Source organism: Phaenicophaeus curvirostris, chromosome 3 (assembly GCF_032191515.1).
Source record: "Phaenicophaeus curvirostris isolate KB17595 chromosome 3, BPBGC_Pcur_1.0, whole genome shotgun sequence".
NCBI classification, from domain to species: domain Eukaryota; kingdom Metazoa; phylum Chordata; class Aves; order Cuculiformes; family Cuculidae; genus Phaenicophaeus; species Phaenicophaeus curvirostris.
The window spans coordinates 54,528,458-54,554,622 of NC_091394.1; the positions used below are offsets into that span (position 1 = coordinate 54,528,458).

General features: G+C 36.5%; 1 protein-coding gene across 5 annotated transcripts in view; it reads right to left on the reverse strand.

Moving 5' to 3' along the window:
• The window catches only part of NOL4 (nucleolar protein 4), a 189,269-nt gene that overhangs the window by 23,549 nt on the left and 139,555 nt on the right, over positions 1-26,165 (reverse strand). For 4 of the 5 annotated variants that reach the window (XM_069854043.1, XM_069854042.1, XM_069854046.1 and 1 more), the window contains exons 7-9: positions 21,109-21,288; positions 20,171-20,362; positions 10,916-11,029 (exon numbers count right to left, since the gene is read on the reverse strand). In XM_069854043.1, the coding sequence (XP_069710144.1) occupies positions 10,916-11,029; positions 20,171-20,362; positions 21,109-21,288 (486 nt within the window). The remainder of the gene's footprint in view (positions 1-10,915; positions 11,030-20,170; positions 20,363-21,108; positions 21,289-26,165) is intronic. The other variant, XM_069854044.1, reaches the window with a different exon arrangement.

Sequence of the window (26,165 nt, forward strand, 5' to 3'; positions counted from 1 at the left end):
TTTTCTTCTAACATTACATATATCAGACTCCATGGCAGGGGGGAATGAACCAAAGCATGTCATATTAGATTCTAGATGAAATTCTTCTTCATTTAGAAACAGAATACAATAGCCTAAATATGAAGCCTTTGAGGTCAATGTTGAATAACTTCCTTATTTTCAACTAATTAAAAATGTCTGTGTGTTTTGCTTTGAAAAGGAAAAAAAATAAGTACACTGGAGTTTCCGGCATATTGCTGTATTTACAGTATGGTGTCTCTTCCACAGGTAAATTCTAGTGAGAGTTATAGATAGCTGTCTTTAAAAAAAAAACCACAACAGTTTCTTGTCTTTTTGAGAGTGAGCAATTACTCTATTTCATGCACTTAATGACTGGTGCTTTGTTACAACCGTGGGTTGAGATATTTTAAAGCCACTTTACCCAGTGTTTGATACATTTGATTACTAATTACTTTATTTCAAATCTGCATTAAAACTTGAACTGTGCATTTGTGAAAACCAAAATTCTTTTTAGGAATTCAATGCAGGATGTCTGGTTTTGAACACTGCCTCAGGTACAAGTTGACTTTTATGGTTTAAAAGAAAAAATCTTTTAAAAATAAAAGGTATTTTTAAAAAAAACCCTCAACCTCCATGCCCTGTCTCAAACTATTGAGTAGAAAAAAAATGTTTTGCTACTGAAGAGCATCTCTACATTTTTGACAGAATTTGGTGCACATCCTTTAACTTTAGTACCATGAGGGTTCTATATTTGAAAAGATTCAGCAAAGAAGAAGTGATGCTTTGGGTTACGGCCTCTTGATTCTACAATAATCAAACCGGAGTAGCATAAGCCATTGGAAGAAACAAAGAAATGAACTTCAACTGGCATTTGGAGGATGCACTTTCTGGTTTGCTTCATTAATGGAGACAGTAAAACTGAAGCTTAATATTAAGTACCATGAGCAATAAGCATTAAGTTTGTGCACTGCATCACAAATCTGTTCCCCAAATATTCTCATTTCAGGGGAGGATTCTCCTGGCACAATGCCTGGTCTGTTGGCCACAGCCTGTTTGGCTGCCTTGCCCTGTGCCTAGCCTCTTTAGCAGCTGGTGCTGCTCCCAGCTCCTGCTTTCACAGCTTATTATATGTTTTTTTCTTAGAAAAATATGTTTCTAAATTTAGTTTAGGGACATCAAGCCAACTGTTGAATCGCAAACATGTTCCTGCCACCAAACATAAGCATTCTGTGCACACGTTTCTACATCTATTTTCTGCATAGAGAATCGCACTGTTGTAACCAAGCAATACATCTGAACCCTTTGTGATGCTTTGAATTTAGGAGTAAGTCATGATTGTTTAAAGTCTTCTAAATCTACTAACTCATTAACAAAAAACCAAAATATGCCACTCTTGGAAAATAAAAGTTTGCACTTGCATGCTGTGTTTGCATTGATTTTATTAAACTGGCCCAAACTCTGCATGACAAGAGGGATTTACTCACCAGAAACATTATTCCCTGCCTATGCTGTAGGCAGGAGGGTGGGTATGTGCAATGAAATCACTAGTTAAACACAGGAAAGGTGAAACAAACTCATGATCTTAGCATACTTGTCTCTATGCTAGAAACACCTGATGGACAAGAAAATGCTTCACATTTAATACCTTCTTGCCATAGGAAAGGGAAGGATAAGAAAAAAGCTCTCTATTCCTGGCTTTCAATATGGGAGCAGGAAGACTGCTCCAAACCCCTGACTCCAAAGCCTCCATCGTTGGGTCTGAGGAGAGAATTTTTGTATCTACATTTCCACCAGCCTTTCCTCTCTCACCTCCTTGACAGGAGATGGATATTAAAGACACAGGGGGAAAGGCTGTTCTGGTCCCTATTCATTTTCATTCCCCCTACAGAATCTTAAAATCACTAGGTTGGAAAGGACCCACTGGATCATCGAGTCCAACCATTCCCATCAGTCACTAAACCATGCCCGTCAGCACCTCTTCCACCCGTCTTTTAAACACCTCCAGGGAAGGTGACTCAACCACCATGATAGGAGGGGGAAGTTCCCAACCAAAAACAAACTCAGAATCCACTTCCAAGCCTTCAGTTTAAGCAAGCTCTAGAACAGAAAACTTATATTGGCATCAAGTTTACTTCACATTCAAGACTTTATTGCAGCTTGAGGTGTTTAAAGTGTTCTCTGAAATCAGCAGCTTGAAATTCAACCACGTATGCTCAGCACAAAGAGCCTGGAAAATTAAAGCATTTTCTGATTTAACGATCCCTGTGTTGAGGTGAAAAATTAGCTGCTCACCTTAAGGCCTCACTGTAAATCCAAGGCATGAAATTATTTGCAATTGCATGCCTTGGACATTATTCCTTTCCAACATATGTAGCAAATTTAATGTAAGCTGGGCTGGAGTGTGGAGGGAGAGTGTTGCCCTTTGATACTCCACAGTCCCTTCCAGCTGCATCCGCTAATAACAGAACCCTATCCAGCACTGCTGAAATCAGGAATTTTGCCACTGACTTGAAAGGTAGCAGGATTTAAAATTACAATGCATACCACTTCTTTTCTTCCCCTTGACAATATAGCCAGTGCATTCTGGGTAGGAAGCTAAGTTTCCCAATACTAGTATATAATTTGATCTCTTGACAATAATCCACATGCAGTTAAACAGTGCCTGCACAACATTTTGTGCTTCAGTGGTTAAAGCATATCATTTGGAACCATAAAAGCAAACCAAAGACTAACTCAGAAGTAAAATAGTCATTAGGTGGAGAAATGATGGAAGTGAACAAGGCCTGCAATGCAAACTAGCATGTGGGTATCCAAGGACATTACAGTCATCAGTGATCATTTTGAACAGAGATAAAAGAGGATAAAGTACCAAAGTACAGAAATTACTCTGATCCTATTAAATATCAACTCACAAAGAGATGTCTGAATACAAAAAGCTATTATTAATAAAGTTTCTGCAGTGTAACAGGCATTGTGCTCTGAAAGTTAAAGTGACTTTTGCCTCTTGTGGTTTTTGGGACTCCAATTTCTATTGTTTGCCTCGTGTTAAGTGAACTATTTGCTACCCTTGGCTCTTTACTATTATCTAAGACTCTGCAAGCCTCCCATTCTGAAGCGAAAATTGCTTTTGAGCTGGAATTTTTCAGGTCTTATGTAAATATAGAGCAGAGAGAGGACACGGCCCCATCCCTCTGCACTGCTGCCACTTGTGGTCAGCATGGACAAAGTGCCTTTTCTTTTTCATCCTCTAGAGCAAATTAGCCTCCATTAAACCCCAGGGGAAGGGAACTCCTGATGCTTCCTCCTTCACCTCTAACAAGGTTGTATAGGTGACGTGCTCTTCCTGCATAGTGAACAGCTGTGGCAAGGACTCCATCTACCTGAAACAAAACTGCTTCTTCATACTCCCTCTGAATTCTAAGCTTTCTGCCACAGAACTGCTACCTCAGTAGGTCATTCTTTAGTGTCCGCTAGGAGGTATTTATGCATAACTCCCTTTACTGTAACCAATATTGTCCAAATCTGCCCTTGATACAAACCCAGAAAATATAATTAACAGAATAAAGAGACCATTTAAGAACCCTACAATTTGTCTCTCCTTCCTCCTGAGAGCTGCAGCACGCATTGATCAGGAAAGAGAATAATAAACACATGCGGACACAAATACATATCCTTCTTTCCTGCTGTGTATGAAGGATAATAGAGGAAATCACCGCTCACTGTCAAGATTTAGAGGCCGTGCATTACTGGCATAGCTGAAACACAAATTATCACTCCTCAGATACAAAAGTTTAAAGGTCTCTTCCCCCACACTGCCGAGAGCCAGATACAGTGATCCTGACATGGAGGTCCATGCCCTCACTGCAATTCAGATTTTTAATTAATTTCTTCCAAAACAGTTTTCCAATTACCTGTAATTTGTCCACCAGTAATTTCCTTTCTTCTTAACAGACATACAAACTGCGCCTGGTCTGAAACACCCAGACATTTGGGATTTTTTTTACCAAAAGTGCGTTTGAAGAGTCTTTCTTTAGGTCAACCTTCTCGTTACAGGCAGAGAAATGGCATATGGGAGTAGATCATTAACATCTTACAGATCAATTTCTTTAAATATGAACATTTAAGAATTAGATATAAATGGAAGGAAACAGAGTAGTGGTGATTTCCAAGTGGCAGTACGTGTGCTCACATCAGCACAGAACCTGTATCCTATCTGCAACCAGCACTTGTATCAAGCTGCTCTATTCAGGTTGCTGCTATGACAACAATCCAGAGGCAAATGTCAGGTCAGCTCCCAGCATATGCATCTAGGCCATAATTGCTTTGTCAGAAACCTAATAGCCACCTACTCCTACTCCTCTAACAGCTAAAAGCAATATTGTTAAAACTATTAAATGCTGCAATATCATTAACACCCTGTTCATATGCTACTAAAGCACTGAAAACTTCAGATTTGCCTTCGTTTTATCCCCCAAACAAGAACAAGGGTTACAAGTGTATTTAAAGTGACTACTTGCAAATTCGTGTTCATTTATCTTTCAGTATAAACCTGGCATCGTTAAACTTTCTCTTTCTTGGGGGTTAGATACTATCTTTCACTCCACCATGATGATTATTGGTATTTAATTTGCCTGGTTACAAATCACAGCATGGAAAAAAATTATAGCTGGCATTTTGATGAAAGGTTTCTTAAAAAATGCATTCAAGTGTTTGTCATAAAGGGCTGCTTCATAGCATTGTAGTGTATGATATCTTATCACCTTGAAAAGATCAAATAATCAAAGATTCTTTTTTTGAGTTTAACTTTTATAATTAAATAAACTGGAAGCTTCCACAAGATTCAGAAATATAATCTACACATTCATACTAATCCTATTTGTCCTAATCATACATCACATATTTTAAGCTCATGATTTTTTTTTAAAAAAAGACATTCAACATTTATATTGAAGGAACCTTTTTGAGGTGTCTAGCAGAAAGTGAAATGCTTGACGCAGAGTGAGAAATGAAGTAATACTCTCACAGCTGCAAAGTTGCCTTACAGCCTTCTCTAAACACTATCACATGTGAAGAATCAAAGTCATTCTGCGCATAACTAGTTTGTTCAGTGAAAGGGAAATTGTCTGAAGACATACACGCTTCCTATTCTAACAGTTTCATTGTATTACTCCCATTTGCCTTGTAAATAGTGATAAAGAACAGCTGAATTAAATCAATTACAAATGTTACAAGAAAAGTATTATTCTGATGTCTGTGCAGTGAAGGTATAAGGAGAACACCTTTGTCAGGCTCTACAGTCATCTGACTTGTTATTTTCATCTAGTGTCTGGAATGTAAAGAAACTGTACTTTTTAAATTCACATTTTTTAAAAGAATGAAAATGCAGAAAGTCTTTTTCCTATCAGTTGTATTCTATAAAACAAGCATTCTGTGAAGAGTCTACTAATTTCAAAGCACCAGCTCTGGCTGAGAAATGCCTTTTTTAGCCTGGGAGATATGCAAGATAACTTTCATTTTCCTCTGGAGCTTAAGATGTCTTTGGGCTCAACTTGTCATTTGCTTACGTAAGTACAAAAGAATCATACGTTGCATGTCTGATTACTTGGGGCATAAAGATGAAACAAGTGTATACATCTCATTCCTTTGACTACCCAAATGCCTGTGCATGCTATAGTAGCCCGTCAATGATACTACTCACTGAAATGGAGGTCAAATTGCTAAAATAATTTTGACTGAGTCCAGGAGAGAATCCAGTCCAGTGGTTTTGCAAGCAAATGAGATCATGACTCTCCTATCTACAAATATAATGATAAGTTCTCAAAGGACCAAATTCCTAACTAGTACAAAACAACATGGTGCCAATGAAGCTTCACCAATTTTCTAAATGATCTGGCTAATCATAGAATCATAGAATGACCAGGTTGGAAGAGACCCACTGGATCATCGAGTCCAACCATTCCTATCAAAAATGATAATGATACACAACACGTCTATAAAATAGTTTTATACACTTCTACAGACATTGTATTCTGTGATTTAGTTCTGCTTTCCCTTATTTCCATAATTCTAAACAACTAAACAATGAAACAAAAGGCAGCTGTTGTAAAAGCCACTTGAGTCTAAATAAGGGTGAAGGCAATTTTTTCTTTTTATCTTTCTTATTTGTTTTTCAGAAGGAAGATTTCACCTTTTCATCTTCCTTAGTAAAAATAAAGGGGCAGGTCTTCTCTCATACTGATTATATAAACCAGTATTTCCTCCCAGGTCTTCCCTTGAAGAATTTTTATTGGTCTCCTTGATTTCAGACAGGACGGTAAGACTAATCCATTTCCACTTTCCACAGAGCAATTCCCCAGGCTGTTTTATGGTGAGGTTTTATGAAAACTACACCACATGTATACCTGTTCAGAAGAAGAAGAGACTGACGAGAGGCAAATTCTTAAAATGACACTTCGTTTTCTGTGACTGGCAAGCAGAGCCACAGAACGTATGCAGCCGCAGCCCACAAAAGCATCCCAAACTCTGTTCACTGCCCAGGACAGTAATGACGGGATGACTTTTTCCAGATTTTCCTACTTATTTAACCATTATTCTTTCACCCAATCAAGATACAATTTGGTTTTTAAAGTGAAGGACACAACAAAAGAATTTATCCTGTTCACTATGTGTAATGAATGCATGTGACAAGGGCTGTATTTCAGCTCTACTTAATTTATTTCATTACTCCCTTGTTGATAGCAGTCCAAAACCTCCATTTCAGTGCAACAGCTTCACACAGTATATTGATATAGGTGTAACAAGGATCTTGAAGGATTATCTCAGGAGAGAATGCCAAGATTCACTCAGAAGCACAAGAAAACTTAAGGATTCAGATAATGTCTCTTCTGACTGAAGCAAGTTGTAGAAGGTTGATCTGGTTATTGTTTCTACATTTTTTAATTAACTGTGATGTAAAACGTCCTCAAAATCCAGGACTGGAGTCACCCTTTTTCAGTATCCAGACTCAACACAAAAGCTCTGCATTGCCTCTGTACCCAGTGCCTGATCTGGACTGCGGAAAGGTCAAACAAATCCAGCCCAATGTTTGGGCAGTGTATTAGTAAACCTACAGAATTTCAATATATAAATCTACAAAATCTGTGCAGGGGAATAAATTATTTTTAATATCAGGCAGAATTTAAAAATGGAAGCAACAGAACGCCTCAGTCAGGTAATAGGTATCAAATATGTAACTTCTCGGTACTTAAGCCACAGGCCAACCAATAGAGCTTGATCTCAAAATAATGAAAATGCACTGAAGCTAAAGAGAGTACTTGAGTAAAATCTAACAGAGTCAGACAGCCATGCATTACAGTTCAAGCTACCATGACCTAGTAAACACATTTATATTTCTTACAGAGGAGTCTCAGAAACTGACAATGTTTTTATTGTTACAGTTTCAAAAATTACAGGAAGGTACTCTTTTCCTGACAGACAAAATTACATTGAAATTCCCATTATGAAATAAATTATTGCCATGAAAAAAATCTAATTTTGAAAATGAGTAATTGATACCAGTGAAACCAGTTTTCATTAACTTACTTTTAAAATTTATGCGAGAAACAGAAAGATCATGTGAGTGGAATTTGAAGCATATAGGTAGAATGATTTTTGTCCTGCTGCTGACTTAGCTTTAGTAGACTTAAAAATATTGCTATGTCAGGGCTATATTAAGCACTGCTGCTATTAGAAATAATTCTAGAAGATCATTCATAAAATGTGGTATTTGAATGCATGCAGACACACAGACACAATTGGCGAAGTATCTCCTGAACAAAACTGTACACAGGATTATAAGAATGTAAAGCAAATCTTTCACATTTAATACTTGCGAAAGAAACGGCAAATAGTTATAAGCATGGCCAATATCCTATCTGTTCAAAATTAAAAACAAGCTCTTAGACGTTTCTGTGGTTTTGACCTATAAGCTGGTTCTTTTTGCTGAGCAATAATTGAAAGTGGCTTTCATCAAGCCGCTGCTAAAATTAACACTATAGGCAAAACCATATTTAATTTAGAAATTCATATTATTTGACCAAAGTACAGATTTCCATTACGGACGCACATGCAACATGCTCAGAGACTGTGTTATGTCAGGGAGAGGAAGAGAAATGGAGGAAAGAATATAAGCAAGACAAGAAAAAGTGCTCAGAAAGTTGCCAAAGTTTTGTCTTAGCTTCAGGATTGGGCAAACACTCATTTTGTTCTTAATACACTCATGTTCCAGGGGTAATATTCTGAAAAAGATGGTGGAAGGGATGCAAATTACCCACCATTTTGTAGCAGACCACCCTCTGGAGAACAAAAGGCAGACCTTCACTGTGCAGCATGCAAAAATAAAGCAGCTTTAATGCAATGTTTTCATTCAGCTTTGAGGGAAACTGCTGAATGAGGGCTCTTACGAGGTCCTCTAATCAATCTATTTTCCAGGACTATCTAATGCTTGTCCTCCATTAGGAAATCTCTTGATATAATTTATGAAGTGGCAATTTCCATTTTCCAAATCTTATTTCCCCTTTTGTCCTCCCAAATTTCCACTGAAGGGCCCTCAAAGCCTGGGTCTACCCATTGGTACAATGTTCAATTTTGTAAATTTACATTTAAAGTAAAAGTAGGGACTTGTTAAGAAGAATTTTTTTTTTTTTTTAGAGCTATGTAACAGTAAAAACACATACTGAACTGAGCTTATTCAACCTTACTCTGTTTAAGAAAAATATCCAATGAAAATATTTCATTTTGGATATATGTAAGAAAAGTGAAGGAAATTTAAAATTAAGTAAAAGGAAAATAAATAGGAAGAGAAGAAGGCTAGAGTCCTTTTACCTATGAGGGACTTTTGCTGGATTTAAGGATACTAAGGTCCACTTCCCATCTCAGCATAAGAACCAAACACGGTAGTGCGTTAAATGCCCTACTCGGAAATATTCTGGAATGCTTTGTTCTCAGTCTAGTTTGTTAATGTCACATTCTTGGAATAAATAATTAAATTTCAATAGAACTGCAGCTAGAACCAAGGTTTTTCTGCTTCTCTAATGACTTAACTATTCTGCCCTGTAGGGTAAATTTCTCAATATAAGTTTTATGAAGCTACTTAACACATATTCCCATAATTTCTTCCAGCAAAAGCTATTCAGCAAATATAACCCGAATTCACAAATAGTTTTGCAGGCTCCAAAACGACATCAACCCAGCTAATTTACTGCTTGCTGAATCAAATGGATGGTGCTAATTGAAACTGTCTCCACAGTGTTCCAAGAACTCACTGCCGAAAAATAAAAGGGCAGAGCTGAAGGAAGCAGAACCCAACACCTATTCTTCATAGGCAGATTTGCTATTTTAACATCACAGTTGTAATTAACGTGACCAGTTTGGAGCCATTTTGCCTACAGATTTTTAATTCTGTAATGAAAGTATAGAAATACCTCTCCTCTCAATAATAACTATTACCAAATACTTCTGTGATAGTAACATCACAAATAAAAGGAGAATATTCCTATTAATATGCTTTTCAAGTTCTGTCTACACTGATCATGTTTCAACAGCTCACTGGCTACCTGGAGAATTCTATGGGATCCTCATTTACATCACTCAAAAATTCTGCCTCACCCTGGCTAGACTAAAGAATTGACCCACCAGTTTTGTGCAATGCAAGGAACCTTAAGTTCGCACAAGCCTTTCCTAATTCTCCTTGGTGTAAGCATGTCAACTTTGTCTTTTTTTTAATTGTCACTGAAAAATCAGAGAACAAATGCGGGAATGTAAAACTTGCGCAACCTGAACAAGCACAACTTCTAAACTAAGCCATACTTAACATTACAGTGTTTTGATATCACATGTGATTTGTAAATCTTAAGGCAAATGTACTGCAATAATGCAAATATTAGCAAAAAAAAAAAAAACCAGCAAAAGAAATAGCAATATCCACTCTCAGATCCTAAACTATGAATGTTCTAGAGACAGTAGTAGGAATCCTTTATCTGGTTAGGGTACAACCTGGAGGAACTTAATGGACTACATATAAAAGGAAAATATACTTTTAAAAAATGTTCTTTTCTACAAACTGTTCATCTACTATGACAGAGGCATATTTTGGAACAACTGAGATATTACTAAAATCTGACTTTGTGATAACCATGAAGAGAAACAAAGCATAATAATTTTTGCCATAAGAATGTTACACGTTCACTGCATCTGTGGAATCACTAAATAATCTAACAGTCTGATTTTAAAAAAACTGAAAGAAAATATGCAATTCTATGCAAAATTAAAATAATTAAATCCTAACATGCGCTATAGTAGATGAATAATCACATAAGAAAAAACAGAATAAATATTGATATGAGCTTTAAAAACTCACTAGTAAGTTAATTTAGAGCATGTTGCTATATATCACAATAACTTTTCTGTTTCAGGCAAACAGGTATTTTCAGAAACTTAGACTAGTTCACCTTACATTTACAAATGCATACAAATTTTGAAAGAGAATATGTGCATAGGTAAACACACTGACTCATGGATACACACACCATTTCTCTTACTTATGTAAATTATAAATACTGTAAGTTCTGTTCCTTTTAATTCTAGTAATGCAGATTACACACTGTGCCCTCAAAATCTACAGCCACTAAAAAGCAAACATACAGCTTTATACAACAGGACACCCTCATATATAGTAGACACCCTCATACAGCTTATGTAAATATAGACAGAAACATACTTGTGCATTCATTTAAAGAGCAACAGCTTTTGTATTTTAATTATTCTTGCTATAAAGAAACATATAAGGGACTGCACCACCCTTCTGCATGGCATCCTACGTAAATGAGTCCAGTGCATTTATAAATATGGATGTGGAGACCCCCAAGCAACACAGTACCTGCTGTCTATCCAACCGCATCCTTTTTGCAGCATTTCTGCTTTCACTCTCACAGGCAGAAGCCAGGATACTCTCTGCAACTGCTGAAGTAAGGTGTGAGGGAATAGGTCGTGACTATGAGAGAAAAAAGAAACACAGAATTTAATTTCTAGCATAATCCACGATATCCTTTTTCATAGTACACAATACCATCACCTAGGCAGGAAAGTCCGCTCATTGAAATGTAGTTTATATCAACAAAACAGGGAAATGGAACTTGTAAAGATGAAAAACAAAACTAGTTAGATGTTAAAGCTGCAGATGATCCAGAGATCCATGAGAAGCCCTTTCCTCCCCACAGCTCTATTGTCCAGTGTATTTAGTCTAGCTCATTAAGCTGTACTTTGAACAGACAGTGGCATATTCTCTGTGTTCCAACAGCACCCTGGCCGTCTGATTATTGTTAAGAAAACTGAAAGGCTTTTTATCCTGCACAGCATGTGACAGAGATGCATAGTGGTTTTTTATGACTATAAATAAACAAAACAAAAAAACCCCAAGTGATAGGATTGAAACATCACTCAAAACATAACAGCTTGTCAGGACATTTCAGAGCAGTCTCAATCTGTAGTATATGAATATTTGCATTCCTTGCTACAACATGACTGATGTGATTAAAATGACTTCCAAAAAATCTGTTTTTCTTCTGATAATGTCAGCCTTCCAACAATGTAGATATTTTCTGGCTCAGCTAGATATGGGGTGGGTTTTTTTCCCGAATGAAAATCTCTCACTATTAATTTCATTGCCTTTACATGTTTTAGGCTAAAGGGAATGCTAAAATTCAGTGGTTATGAACTCCAATATGGTCTTCTCAGCCAGTTATTTAAGAAGAATATTTGCACACTTTTTTCCTCTCTACACACAAAACAATCTTTCTGTAAGATTAAGTTCTGAAAGATGAATCTTCTTTATTGATATACAAAGACATATCTGAAATACCAAGACAATAAAAAAAACGGGGATAGTAACACATACCAATAGACATATAAGCCCATTCCAGAGGCTGCAATTCACTGAACCAGTTCTGGACTTTCACACATTTTCAAAGCTTCACTGAACCCAAAAGTACTATGTAAATTTCTGCCTACGGAGGAATTGGCCATAATGGTGGGAGGAGGTTTGGTTTTGCTTTTGGTTTTTGTTGGTTTTTGGGGTTTTGTTGTCTGGGATTTTTTGGTGTTTTTTAAGAGATATCTGCTTAGTCCTAAAAGCGTGACTATGAACCTGCTATAAAACGTCACTGAGATTTGGAAGCAAGCTTTGAAATATTCCTATTCAATTCTTAGACTACCCTAGAACAGATACATTATATCGTCTCAATGAATGTTTTGAATGTTTTCATAACATTCCAGAAACTGAGGAGCCAATCATTACTAAAATGACACTTTTACCTTTAAAAACTGAAGTCCATTTATTGACTTTGGATGTTTTCTGCAGAATGCCATTTTTTTTTATCTGACACTGTACTTTCCCTAATGCACAGGACCACAGTCTGTCTGGGATCAGAAGCTGAATTAGCTTTTAGAAATAGACAGGGATTTACAGGTCTCCCTCGCTAGTGCAATAGGCATTTCTCCCCAGTCATCCAAAAGCAAGTTAACTGGCATCAATCTAACAGCCGAAGAAGACTGAAGAACGTCTGAAGAAAGACAATCAGAGGTGGCCATACTATAATAAAATACACTTGGATACTTTCCAGTTCACACAACAACGCATTCCCATGCACTTTTGAAAATAAATCAGTCTAGGAGACAAGGACACTGATGCTAAACCCTGGTGTCATTATAGAGGTTATCAGTACAGTACAAGCAGATACCTTCTTTAGGCTCCAGAGGAGGAAGTATGTCTTTGCAGAAGGTTTTCACTGACAAAGCATTATATTTATTCTTCTGCCTCCCTAGAATGATGATGTTAATCTGAACAGATTTTTGCATAACTTAGCCACACTTGATTCCTCCCTGTATGTGGTGGCCAAGTATCGCTGTATGGGCTACTAGTTTATTTATGTTCAAGGTACATTGACTATGTCGGCCGTATTGAAGTCTCAGCATAGTCCTCTAGCAGTGGCCACACAATGATGTTCTTGAAAAATGGTGAGCAAACACCTACATAGTTCCTCCAGCTGGGGGCTTTAATTAGAGCTATAACCATACCAATACATCAATGGATTTTTAGAATATTACATATGAGCCAAAAAAAAAAAAAACGTTCTGAACAAGAAGTAAAACCAACCCAAGTTCCTCCAGCTTCTTTGCTTCTGTGAGAGAACAGGTTTATTTAAGTGTTTCATGAAATAAAAGTTACCATAAAAAGTAAGCAGTCACATGCTTTTCTCTGAAAATAGGTGCAGCAATTGCGTTCACTGTTGAAATACCGAATTCAGAAATGAGGAAATCTCCAAGTTAATGGAGCACCTTCCTCCTGAAATATATGTTAACCCATAATTTCTCTCACTCATGGCTGCTGATACAGCAAGAACTATATAAAATGAATCATAGGAAGAACGTAATGAGTGCACACTTGAGTCACCTGGGAGGGAGTAAAATAGTATAACAAAGCACAAAAGAAAAATCATGTGATTAAGGTTCAGGTTCTATCAGGTTAACTGAGGCAGAGCACTAGTTTGACATTGACTGAGAAGACACACAGAGTCCTCTGTCAATAGCAGCAAAGCTGTTAAAAAGAAGATTTTCTGTTCCATGAAATGGAATCTCTGAAATGTCAAAAAGATCAACTTTGAAAAGCCTTGCCTAAGAGGAAAAAAAATGCTTTGAAATAACCACTTTTTAAAATCTGTTTTAAAATAAACTGAATTAATAGCCTTGTCTTCTAAGCTCAGAGGACCCTTCTGGCTTAGCTTAACTTCTTCATGTTCTATATTTCTTATTCATGATCTCTATCATAACTACCTGCTATAAGACCATGTCCATAAGAAGCTCAAGCATCCCACTCCTTGTAGGGTTCTGAACATTTCTCAACTCTCTATCTGAGGGCGAGACACAAAGGCCTTGGGAAACATTGTAAAACCAATGTTTCAGTTCTGTAGAAGAGGATCAAACCAACGTTTTCTAGGTTCCCATGATCCCTTCTACAAAGCAGAGTGCTGATTCCTGGATGATTAGAGCAGGAAATGTTGTAGCCAAGGAATCCTTATTTCCAAGGGCTCCTAGGCTCCCCCCATAATCCCCGGGTTCACGACCTGCTCACTGGACTAGCAGAAAGCCAGGTTTCATTTTACTGCAGTATGACAGAATAGAAAAACTTTTACAAATTAACATTTCTTAAAGGCGAGAAAAATTATCAAAAAAATTTTCACTAGCTTTAACTGGTAGAATGCACCTAGTGCTGTTTGATACACAACTTTCACAGCCCCAGCCTGGTATTACTTTCACTTTATAGTGATGTAAAGCAGGAAATAACTATGCTGGAACTACTTGTGTGTAGAACAACAGAAAAGAAGCAAGCTTCTAAACTTCAGTCTACCAAAACAAGCAATTCACATGGCAAAATTAGAAGGCAGGGTATCATTTTTGTTGGTTTGAAACAATCACAGATAGAAAAGAAGCATATGAAAATTTTACAGTAACTTTCAGGTGAAGATATAAATAAAATTTTGAGAGAATCTGGTAAATAGCTTAATACAGATCTTCTGAGAAGACTACATGCCTCTGTCCATCACATAGCAGCAGTACACAGAATTCCTTCATATTTACTTGGAAACACAACACTAAAACGGCAGCCACATTTTGAACACATATTCTGTCTTTTGGAACATCTCTTCACCTGAACACAACTAATGTTCACCTTCTAATATGATGTAGGCGAAGAGTATTTTGACAAAAGATGTAAGGGAAACCTGCTAGATTTCATGTACATGCAGATTCCTCTGGTCTTAAAATCTTTTGAAAGAAGTGGTTTAAGTTCCCTCAGTGGCCAAGCACCTCCAGTCCTCTCATATTTGAAACTGCACTTCAAGGCAATTTAAACCTGACTCTTCAGACCATCACAGAGCCTGTAGATGATGATGATGACAAAGCAACAACCACACTTAACTAGCATACGGGACAGGAACATTTGCATGGGTTTAAGAGAAATTATTTTTGTGCAAATTGCTACAAAGACTTTATACACTCATCCCCTTATCTATTTCTGAAGAGTGTACAAATTTTTGACAGATACACTTTTGTAGATTTCTTAATGAAAAATCAAATTAGCCGATACTTCTTTGTGATCAAATATCTGTCGGTCTGCTTTGAAGAACATTAAAGCAAATAAAGATCTTTCCACATCTTTGGTCTGCCTCTCAAAAAAGTGTTTTATAAAAAGACTTCTAGAGTTATTCTCTAGAAATTAGCTCTATTAGTATAATCTACAATTCCTTAATATAAAACAAACTAGCACTTTCAATATGGTGTACGTATAGTGTATGCAGCACACTAAGTGTAGCATCATCAGGTCTTCTGTTTAAAGCGAGGTACCTTTGCAGTATCTTCATGGGAAACATAAAATATCCTTTTTGGCATATTCTCACAGTTTCTGTATTTCTATATGGAACCTAAAAACCTTCTACATTCTAATTTCAAATGTGCTTTTTTTTTTAAATAAACCTATCATTTATTGGTATCTTGGCATTTTTTGTGAGATCCATTAATTACTTATAAATAAAAGCCAAAATTGTTATAAAGAAGCTTAGTCTTGATACTCTTACACATTACACAAGTTTAACTCAGTTCTGAAAATGTATGGCTCTCTATTATGTCAGACAATGGGCACACATACACTCTTGCTAAACTGCCAAACTTCTTAACTTGACATTTGTGCATAGATGCTAGCTTCTAGTTTAGGCCAATTAACACTGAAAAGGAAATCTTTCAGTATAAGACAGTTGCAAGCCACATAAACATACAAGCTACTTCATTTTGTTCATAGAGCCCCTACTATGAATGTATGAACTTCAATATGAATCCATGAAGGAGAAAATATTTTAACTATTAAGTTAAAGTTATTACTTAACTCAAATTTGAAAATAAAAATAGTTCCTTATTTTCCAAAGTGATCAGGCACCCGAAGGTGAAGGCGAATGCCTAAGATGCCTTGCTGACAGTGACCAAGTTCTCCCAGAGGTATCACTAAGCTCTTCTTTGCATGTTGGGCTCTTAACAACATGATATTCCCTAGTACTCTCCTGCATGGCAGTTTTTCTTCAGGTATCCCAAGACCAGTTCATGTACAAAAAGAAATATTGCAAGCATGACACAACTCTTTCATAATAACTCATTAAGATCTAACACTATTAATTAAAATCCCCAGTATATTTATAATAGTATGCCACACCTAAATAACAATTTTTCATAGAAAACACACAAAATACTTTAAAAAACAGGGTATACGTTATCTTCAAATGAGATTTTTTTAGTCACTGTAATGCAGTATTACACAGAACTTTCCTACACAGCATAATCACAAAGGACTGAGATACCTTTCCACAGAGTGCTTTAAATTTATAGACTGAAGTACAGCACTGCACTCTGTTGGATGTACTTTTATAATTGTTAATTAGTACAAAATAGTCAAATATGAACAACCAGACTGGCATTTTAATGCTTGTAACACTGCATTTCAGATGGAGTTTTGATATATTTTGCTCAGTCTTGCAGTCTTGCGACAAATACTCAATTGTAACACCTACTGAGTTATTCAAAGAAATAACTAGAAATACTTTCTAAAATGGTAGAATGGAACACCATTGAAAAATTTCATTTGATCATTTCAGGGAGAAAATTCCTCTAATGTCACATATACAGGTCACAAACATCTAATGTCTATAAAGGAATCCTCGTTAATGTCAGTCCTTGAAAAAAATGCAGTAGTTATATATTTTTTATATTTTGCCTATGTGCTAATGAAGAGAAAAAGAAAGATTTTTTTTAAGAATCTCAAGAACTTTAAGAAGTTAAAAAATGCTGCATCATAACAGAGGTGGAAGCACAAGCTAGAGATTCCACCCAAAAGCCAGTGATTTCATGACACGACAAACTTCCCTCCCAACAAAAGATTCTGAGGAAGATCATAGAATTTAGTAAGAGAATATTCTCAACAGTCTGAAAGCAAGAGGCAAATGGGAGGAGAAAAACAATCTTACAATTTATGAGAAAAAACTTTAGCAGTGACTTGCTGAGGGATACGCTTGTGTCAGAATGAAAACAGCACAATTGCAGGCTGAAAAGTCAAAAGGGGAAAGCATTTCCAATCTAGAAAGGAAACTCCCTAAAGGAATATTTGTAACAAGAAGATATGCAAGCTGCCTTGGAGTCCATGGACAACTATCTGTCATAAGTAGAAGCAGAATAACTACAAGCAATCTCTTAAAAGTATTAATACTAAGAAACACATTAATTAACAATATGAACACTCATGAGACTGAGCCTTTCCCATTGCCTCAGAGCTATAACTGGTCTGTTATGCAGCAAGAACTGTCATTTGGATTACAGATGGCAAATAACTGACAGAAGCAGGCTTCAGGCATCCTTTTTCATCTTTACCATGCAGCCTTACACTAATTTAACTTAGTGTTTACATATTCTCTACATTTCACTGTGATAGCTGCACTGTTCCACGCACAGTCTGAACTGTCATATGCCATAAATGAGATTATTCTCTTTTCCTCTCGCAACTAAATGCTCCAAATGTAGTATTTTGAACCTGAATAAAATAAAAAAAACTTGTGTTTAATATGTTTATAGCAAAAGACATCTCCTGTGAAGACTACCGTCTGACATCCTATTTAATGTAACATAGGTAGCACTTTTGCTCCTGAGGAGAACATTATGCTTTTCTGCTATATTTGAGGGTAGCACCTTCTTAAAATCAACATCAACATGTCCCTCTGTTATTGTTTGAACAAACAACTAGATAAAGTGATTCTTTTTCACTCTCACATTTAAAATAATTATACAGTCAAGCACCTCTGTCCATGGTAGCATTTTTAAAAACTGCTTATAATCAGAAGATGCTGATACAGTAATATGGAAACCAGAAAATAATTAAAACCAACAAATGGGTATCTATTATATTTCAGAACTCTTCAAGACATAAACATAAAACACCACTTAATCTCTTAGGAAGTTAATGGGAGCTCCTAAAAAGACTTTGGATACTCTTTGGCTCATGCTCCTACCTGCAAACGGTGAAGCAGGACACGTTTCTCTTCAGGCCCTAGAGGGCTGAAATCATTGGCATGAGCTCCAGTGCCCTGTCACTTTCATTCATGGGCAGCAAAGTTAATATTTTAAAGGGTATTTTTTTCATTTTAAAAGAAATAAAGACCATCACAAACTGTCGTGGAACCTTATAAAAACAGGGATATTTCTGAACTATAAAGATCACGCATTTGGATCATGTTCCTGGTAATCTTGGCTCCTTTTCCTGTTCCAGGAATAAATTTAATCCTGCAACATTTATTCCTATGAAAGTAACATTTGCAAATGTGCATTGAAGTCACGCCAACCTAGCTCTTGAGGGTCAGACTGTAAGTGCCATATTCATATTGCAAAACAATTGTCCAAGTCTTTCAGATGACAAAATGAGCCAGTTTACATAACTGCTCATCACTGTGAATAATGACAGTGATGAGGCCAGAAACTGGAATAGCGAGGAGACTTGCTAGAATCAGCTAATTTTGTAAGTATTTTCAATTGAAAGTACAGCAAAATAAAAATATTTGGCATCACAAAAGCTGAACTTGATGTTGCTGAATTATTTTCAGCTAGAGTGAGTAGATGCAATTTGATGCTATTTAGTGTATCATAGAAAATATTTACTTTCTGGTTTTCCTTCTATTAGTTTGGAAGGCTATACAATCTGATATGTACACCACCAGTCAATTTTTGGCACTTTTATCTGTACAGGTGTCCTTTATTTGACCTGTCACTCTTCATCTGAGTTTCCATTGTTCAGAAACAGTGTTATTCCAATGTTTTAATTAATAAAATCATTCAGTCAATTAAAATCACAAACGCACACAAAAATTTAGTTTCTGTGTTTGCTTTTTGTGTTAACCAATGGTGGCCTTACCCTACAAATAAATATGATACTTTGTTCTTAAAACGCTCAGCTAACATCTTAACATATGGAAATCATAAGTATTCTGCTAAGACTGCAGGAAAGAGAAAGACAGAGAGAAAGAGAAAAACAGTAAAATTCAATAATCTCCAGTAATTCTTTGAGGTAATCAATGGGTTTGCAGATGATTAATTAAAAAAAAATGATATGTTTAATCACTGAATGATATCTATTTGTAATGATAAGGTCATATTATTGTCACCTAAAGGCCAGAGAGATGAGAGATAGCTCAGACACATCAAACATAAACTGTGTAGACACCTAGTTTCCTCTGACTTTCCTGGGTTTTGGAAATATAAATGTTTTTTAGAGATAATGAAGTTAGTAAGAAGACTTATTATTTACCCATTTCTGTGTTACTGAGTAATACTAAAATATTAATGTCTGAAAACAATGACAGTTGCATACCATCAAAATTTTCATGGATTTTTGTTCTATTACAATTATGAAAGCATTGGGATGCGCGACCAGTAATCTTGACATCTGTGTCTTAAAAACATTGAATGTGTTTTGTACACCTGTATATGAACTGAAAGATTTCAAAGGACTAACTTTTACTGATCGGTAACAGGCTAAAATGTACAAGAAAAAAAACCCCAAAGCCAAAGCCATTGTCAGTGTGATGCTACCACACTGGGCATATTCTTGGGAATAGCATTTCTTTAGCAGGATCTAGTTTTTACAGAGCTCACAGAAATAGAGTTAGCAGACATTTTAAAGAAAAATCCACCTCACTGCAAGATTTTTGCAAGGCAAAAATCTCTAATGGTAACCTAAAGTAGGAAAGAAATCACTCTACATGCCATCATTTGGGTTCCCTTATACCTTGTTTTATTCTTCTTTTCCTATACATCCACCCTAGCTCATCTTGTGAACTCTAGTGTTTCAAAGCATTTTTAAACCAGTGAACAAAGGGAATAAATTTAAGAAGAATGGAGGAGTGAAAAAGAAACCTCTGACCTTGTATTACCAAAAAAAAAACCAAAAAACCACAAACAAAAAGAAGACACTAAGATGAAAACAAAATAGTGCCATGGATTTACATATGGGTTTTTGATGGAAACTAGGGCTGGGTTTTAAATCAAAACTCACCATCTCAAAACCACTTCTTTTCATCCGCCTGCAGGACTTGAGGTAAGTACGTATGCGTTTTCTGGCACGCTCTTGATACTCAGGGAATTGTCGCCTGCATGAGTCAATGATAGCCTGGATCTTTTCTTTGGGCTGCTTAGAGATTGGGACCATTCGGTCCAAGTTTTCATCTACAAACAGCCTGACAAACATCTGTTGGCAAGAGGGAGACAGAGGAGATGGGTTTGGAGGGCGGCTCTCTTCTCTTCCTAGCTTCCTGTCTTGATTACTGATAGGAAGACACTTTTTCTATCCTCTGAAGAGTTTTGTAATGGGGAGCCAGAAATATTAAGCAAACAGTTCTTTAAAGGGTTATTTTGAGGGGGGCTGATCAAAAAAAAAAAAAAGACAAGAAAAGAATAGTCTATAGGACACAGAACTTGTGAGATAAACCAGAACAGATTGTGAAAACAGGCACTACTTAAGTTCCATTATTAACAATAAGCTGTGATTGCTAATCCTTGTATTGAACTGACTCTCACTTTGTATTTGTTTGAACAATTGCTTGTTTTTTCATGCATAATTACAATCATTTGGATAGCAATAGAGAACAGGTGACCACTGGAATGGTCTTTTGATAAACTAACTACAGCCCCTTTCCATTCAATGAGAGAACATGCACATACACACACCCCTATCCACACACACAGGTGCACACACACATACAGAAAAAAGCTTTATTTTCCTCACTGGTAAAGATGGCACTCTGCCTTAAAATTCTAATAAAACACAGTAAATCTGTCATCTGTTAGCAAGAGTTTAATGTGCATTAAAAAAATAATTGAAATAAATCTTGCAAATTAAATTAACATGCCTTTAATATTGTCAAACTTACCCATAAATAATAGTGTAAAAGGAATAGTAGAAGTAAACAAGAGAATGAGTTCAAGAGGACTTACATTAAAAGCTTTCAGTCGCTCAGCTTCTACCCCATCTGATTCATTAACCTTCTCAGGATCTTCCTGCTCATCATGGTCATCCTCATCCTCATCTCCTCGATTCAGAGACAGATCTTCAGCACCTCTGTCTACACTCTCATTCTTACCCGAGTCATAACTTGAATAGCTATGTGCAGGGGACTGAAAATAGACAAAAAAACACATGCTTGTAAAAATTCACCATGGAAATTAGGTCTACTCATCAAAAATACTTTATAAATATTTAAAGAATGCTATGATTTCTTTTTATCCTTTGTTCAACATAAGGTGTTCATAATCATTGTCAGAGCAAACATTTCATTGTGACCAGCTGCAAATTCAGTATATCAGTTAACAGATGAATTATCTATGAAAAATACAATTAACATGAGACCTTTGCCATACAGCCTTGTTTAAGTACTACATATAGAAGTTTCTTACAAATACCAACTTTGTGTTAGCCATGATGTAACTAAGAGGCAGTGGATTTGCACAAAGCTCTAAAGGATTAAAAATTAGACCTTTTAAGGCAAAGAGGTTTAAAAAGGAAACATCAAAATTCATCCAATCAATATAAAATATTATCAAGAACTGCAATAAGTTATTCAAAACATGGAGATGATTATGCCCTAGTTTCACTTGCAAAACCCCAGAAATAATTAGAGATATGTAGGTCTGTTAACATTTTGAATGCTCTTCTGATAATCATATAGTAAAACCATTTTGTCTTTGCTTATCAGCATTCAGAACTTTTCCCCTGAACAGAGATTCAGCTTGCTGGATAAAATAGATGACCATCTCATTAAAGTGTATCCACTTCAGGATCAAAAAGTTTTCAATTATCAAACATCAATACTGTGCATTTTTCCTTGCAATATCACAGTTCAGGTACTTGTTTCCACTTCAGGCCATAAAAACACATCAGTAATAAAATGACTTAACATTTTAGGATCAAAGCTTTCCCCCATCATGAAAAAGTATGAAAAAGTATCAGAAAGTATCTTCACCAGAGAAATCAGATTCATATTTAAGTAATTCAGATCACAACTTAATTCTATAATATTTTAATCCTGTAATATTTCAATATTTTCCTCTCTTGCTTCAAAGCATACTGTAGCCTATTAGAGAGCTCTGAATCAGGTGCTACACAATGAACTTATACAAAGTTTTCTTAGGTACCTTCTGCCTAAATGTCACCAGAAATCAGGAACATTATGCCTGAACCAAAACCACATTTCCAATACTTAAAATCACATCTTGATCTGCATTCTGAGCTTCCTGAAATTGTCTTTATTTGAGGATGTTTCCACCAATCACAGAATGTAGCTGGACAGTGAGTTAGGAGGGAAAGGCAAGTAACACCATTTGTCTTTAAGGCATACTTCTTGCTTCACGTTCTTACTCCAACTTCTTTTCTTTCCATATTTTCACCTCCATCTTACTTTTGTCCTCTGTACATCATCAGTTTTGGAGTCACACCCATACATTTCCTTGTTTTGCCTTGCAAGCATTCACAGACCAACCTTCCTTTTTCATCCATCCTCCACAGACCATATTCTCACATTACAAATCCCCCAGAATTCCACTTTTTAATCCCTAATGCTCCTAACACCAGATCTTGCAGCCTCATTCCCTTCCTTGAGTGTCTTTACTCTCTAGACCACTCTCCATTCCCAAGACCCTTATAGCAGATGTACAGAGAATGAGAAAACATCAAAAGAAAGCAGAGGACCCAGCCTCTAGATACAAACACCTTCAACAATTAACAAGCTCAGTATCACCTCTTCTCTTCCTACAGCCCACAACTACACTGTTACTGGGTAAGAAACTAGCCAGGATTCAGAACAGCAGATATGAAATGGCATGGGAAGACTTGGGGGAGCACAAAAGATTATTTTGTTCCAGGAAGATGATGAATATCTACACTGCTGCCCATTCAGAGAACTCTTCTTAGAGGAGATGCTGAATTCATTGAATTATTAGGCTCCAGAAGAATATAGTTGCATCCTCATAGGAGATGATGACTATAACTTGCCATTGTCTAGCACATCTAAGCAACAGTATTGCTACCAGAAGGCCAACAGCCTTGTAGCCTGTTATGAAGGAATAAGAAGAGTGGTTTTCCTTGATCCTGAAGAGATTCCCAGAGAAAATTTTTCAAAAAGAAAGTTACAATTAATTAATTTCTACAATTACTGAAATTGTGTCCAGGTGCTATACAGAAGACCTGATCTGGGCTACAAGACTTTTTGTTTTACCTTGTACTACAGATATACAGTATGCAGAGAGCTTCTAGATAATCAAAAGACATTTTGATTGCTAGACACCATATAAAGTTGTAGAAGCTACTGCCCTGAAGAACCGTACGGTCTGAAACCCTTGTTCTGCAAACATTTGATTTCATATGAGTCATTACATCAGATAAAACCCAATTAGACTACTCATGCGTATAAAGTTAAACAGATGCAGTATGTAGATGTGTTTGGGCTGGCTGTCAAGATTGTAAATTATTTACCAGGACTGATATTTGCTTTTGTGAAGGAAAGTCATTCAGGCCAAAATGGATTATCAGTATCTCTCAAAAAAGCAAGTTTTTCATTTTGGTTTTTTTTTTTTGGTTTGTTTGTTTGCTTTTTCTAAAGAAAGCATTGCAAAGTGAACCTTGTCCAATGTCCTCTCCAAAATATTTATTTCAAGAATAACTTTGGCATCTTAAGTGAACTGTGGAGAATAACATATTCTGAGAAAGCTGCATGACAGGAATCCATATTTATTAATCATGGATTTGAAGACTGTATACAGTACCAGGAAAAAATTGTGGGTTGGGTTTTTTTTTCCCAGCTGTTACACTGGCAAATTGAGGGAACAAGCTACAAAAGCTCAGTTAAGAATAAAATTTACACCTGTTTATATTCCTACACAGGTGACTGCTGAGGCACAGAAGGAACAAACCATTTCTCTCATTTGTGCTGAGTCTGCATTCGTGCAAAAGCTGACAAGCATTTCTTTTGCTACTCTCTTAAGCAGCTGCAGGGCCTAACAAACACAGAGTGGGACAGCACAGGGCCACTTTTCCTTAGTACACATTCCCAGTTTTAGTTCTTTCCCTTCAAAAGTCTATTCCCACCTTTGCAAGACGGGAACGTACTCACTCAGAGACCTCTACACCCTTCAACACATACATTTTCATGATCCTGCAGTGAACTAGACTGGAGAAGTGATTCCAGTAAAAATGTTTCAGCTTGGTTTTGGTTTGTTTTGTTGTTTTTTTTTTTTTACCTTTTGCCAGTCTGTTCAACACTGGGATCAGTTCTTGGCTGCAGTTCACGAACCGACATAACAAACCTTTGTGCTGACAGGAGAGTGTGAGCATGGAAGGGACAGGGGAAGCATACACGTTTCTCCTGACAGCAATGCAAGATTAAAGCAATTATCAAGTGTAAGCATTACTAGACACAAGACGTTTCACACATTAAACCTTTGTGCTTAACAAATGTGGGCTGGAAAAGAAAGTGACAGCAATGTAAAATGAGAAATTATTCAAGGAGAACCAACTAAGCCAAGGCTAAGGCCAAGAGTATTGCCTCCCTCAAACACTTAGATAATTATAAAGTTGTCTTAAGAAGGCTGAGATGTTGATATATTTTGGCAACTTTGTCCTTGCCCTTTTCTGAAGGTTGCAAGTTCATTATTTTAATCTCTTCCTTGCAATAATAAGTATTAAATGCTTGAGGCTTATAAAATTGAAAGTAAAGGTTCTTGCCTAACAACCTGCTGTCAGGAGCTTGTGACATGAAATATCAACATCTTTTCAATACATTAAAAGTCAGCAACAAAAGTCACCTGAAGTAAGTGTCAAATCATACAATAAAAGTACTAGGAGGACATCACAGTGTCGCGTAGTTCATCTTGCTGCCACAGAACAAGGTCAGTAGTTCATTCCTAGCCTCTGTTTGTCTGGTTGTTAAGACTTCCAGTGACAAAGATGCTCTGCATCCCCCAGACAATCTGCAACACTGTTTCACTGTCTTCAGAATTGAAAAAAAATTCTGAATACCCACCTTTGACTTTCAAAACCAGTACTAAGCCTATTTCTTTTTTACTCATCTACCACATATTGCAATGGAGTACAGGTGTACCCGGAGAAGAGTGCATTCTCTTGCCTCTTTACAAGGTTGTTTCAGACATTTGAAGACTCTTATCATGTCCCCTTCCCTCAATCTTCTCTTCCCAATAAATTCATTCATGCTATGAAACTTCCGTTTTCCAGATTCATAGTAATTCCTACTGGTCTGCTCAGTATGTTCTGCATTTGATCTGAAACTCTCTCAAAGAGCGACTCCAAAACTCCAAGTGCGTTCTATATGAGGCCTTTCCATGGAAAACATATTCCTTTATTGCCTGACTGATTTCCAATATGCTTGCAGGAGAAACAGCTTATCACTTTATTTGTAAGATAAAAGAATGTTCCATACATGCAAAAGACAGTAATACAGAAACCCTACAATTGCCAGCAGAAGTTACACTGTTATTTTATGAGAAATAAAGCAGAAGTAATCCATCCAGAACATTAATAAAAACAAAGTCTATCATAGAGACCCAAAGCCTGGTAGTCTCAGACACCGGTGCGTGGCCATCAGACATGGTCTGGAGGATGAAGCCACATGAACTCATTGCAAAAGGCTTCTCCCAACAATCGACAAGTTACTTGTAACAACCAAAACCTGGAAAAGTCAGGGCTTTGTAACTTTACTAAAAATGCCAAAAGGGGGGAAAAAAAACCCTAAAACCAGCTTTTCAGGGGAAAAAAGGCTCTGAAGTAAGCATAGCAGATTTTCTTTTTAAAATGAAGCATCATTTTTCACATTTACATTACATTTTATATTTTCTATTTTATTTTAATTTAATTAATTTTAATTTTATATTTTATATTTACATTTAGTTGGACAGTTTTACATTTAGCTGGACATTGTGCAATTCTGTCAGTTGTTACATTAGACACTCGTAAACCACAGTTCACTCCTGCAAGCTAAAGAGAT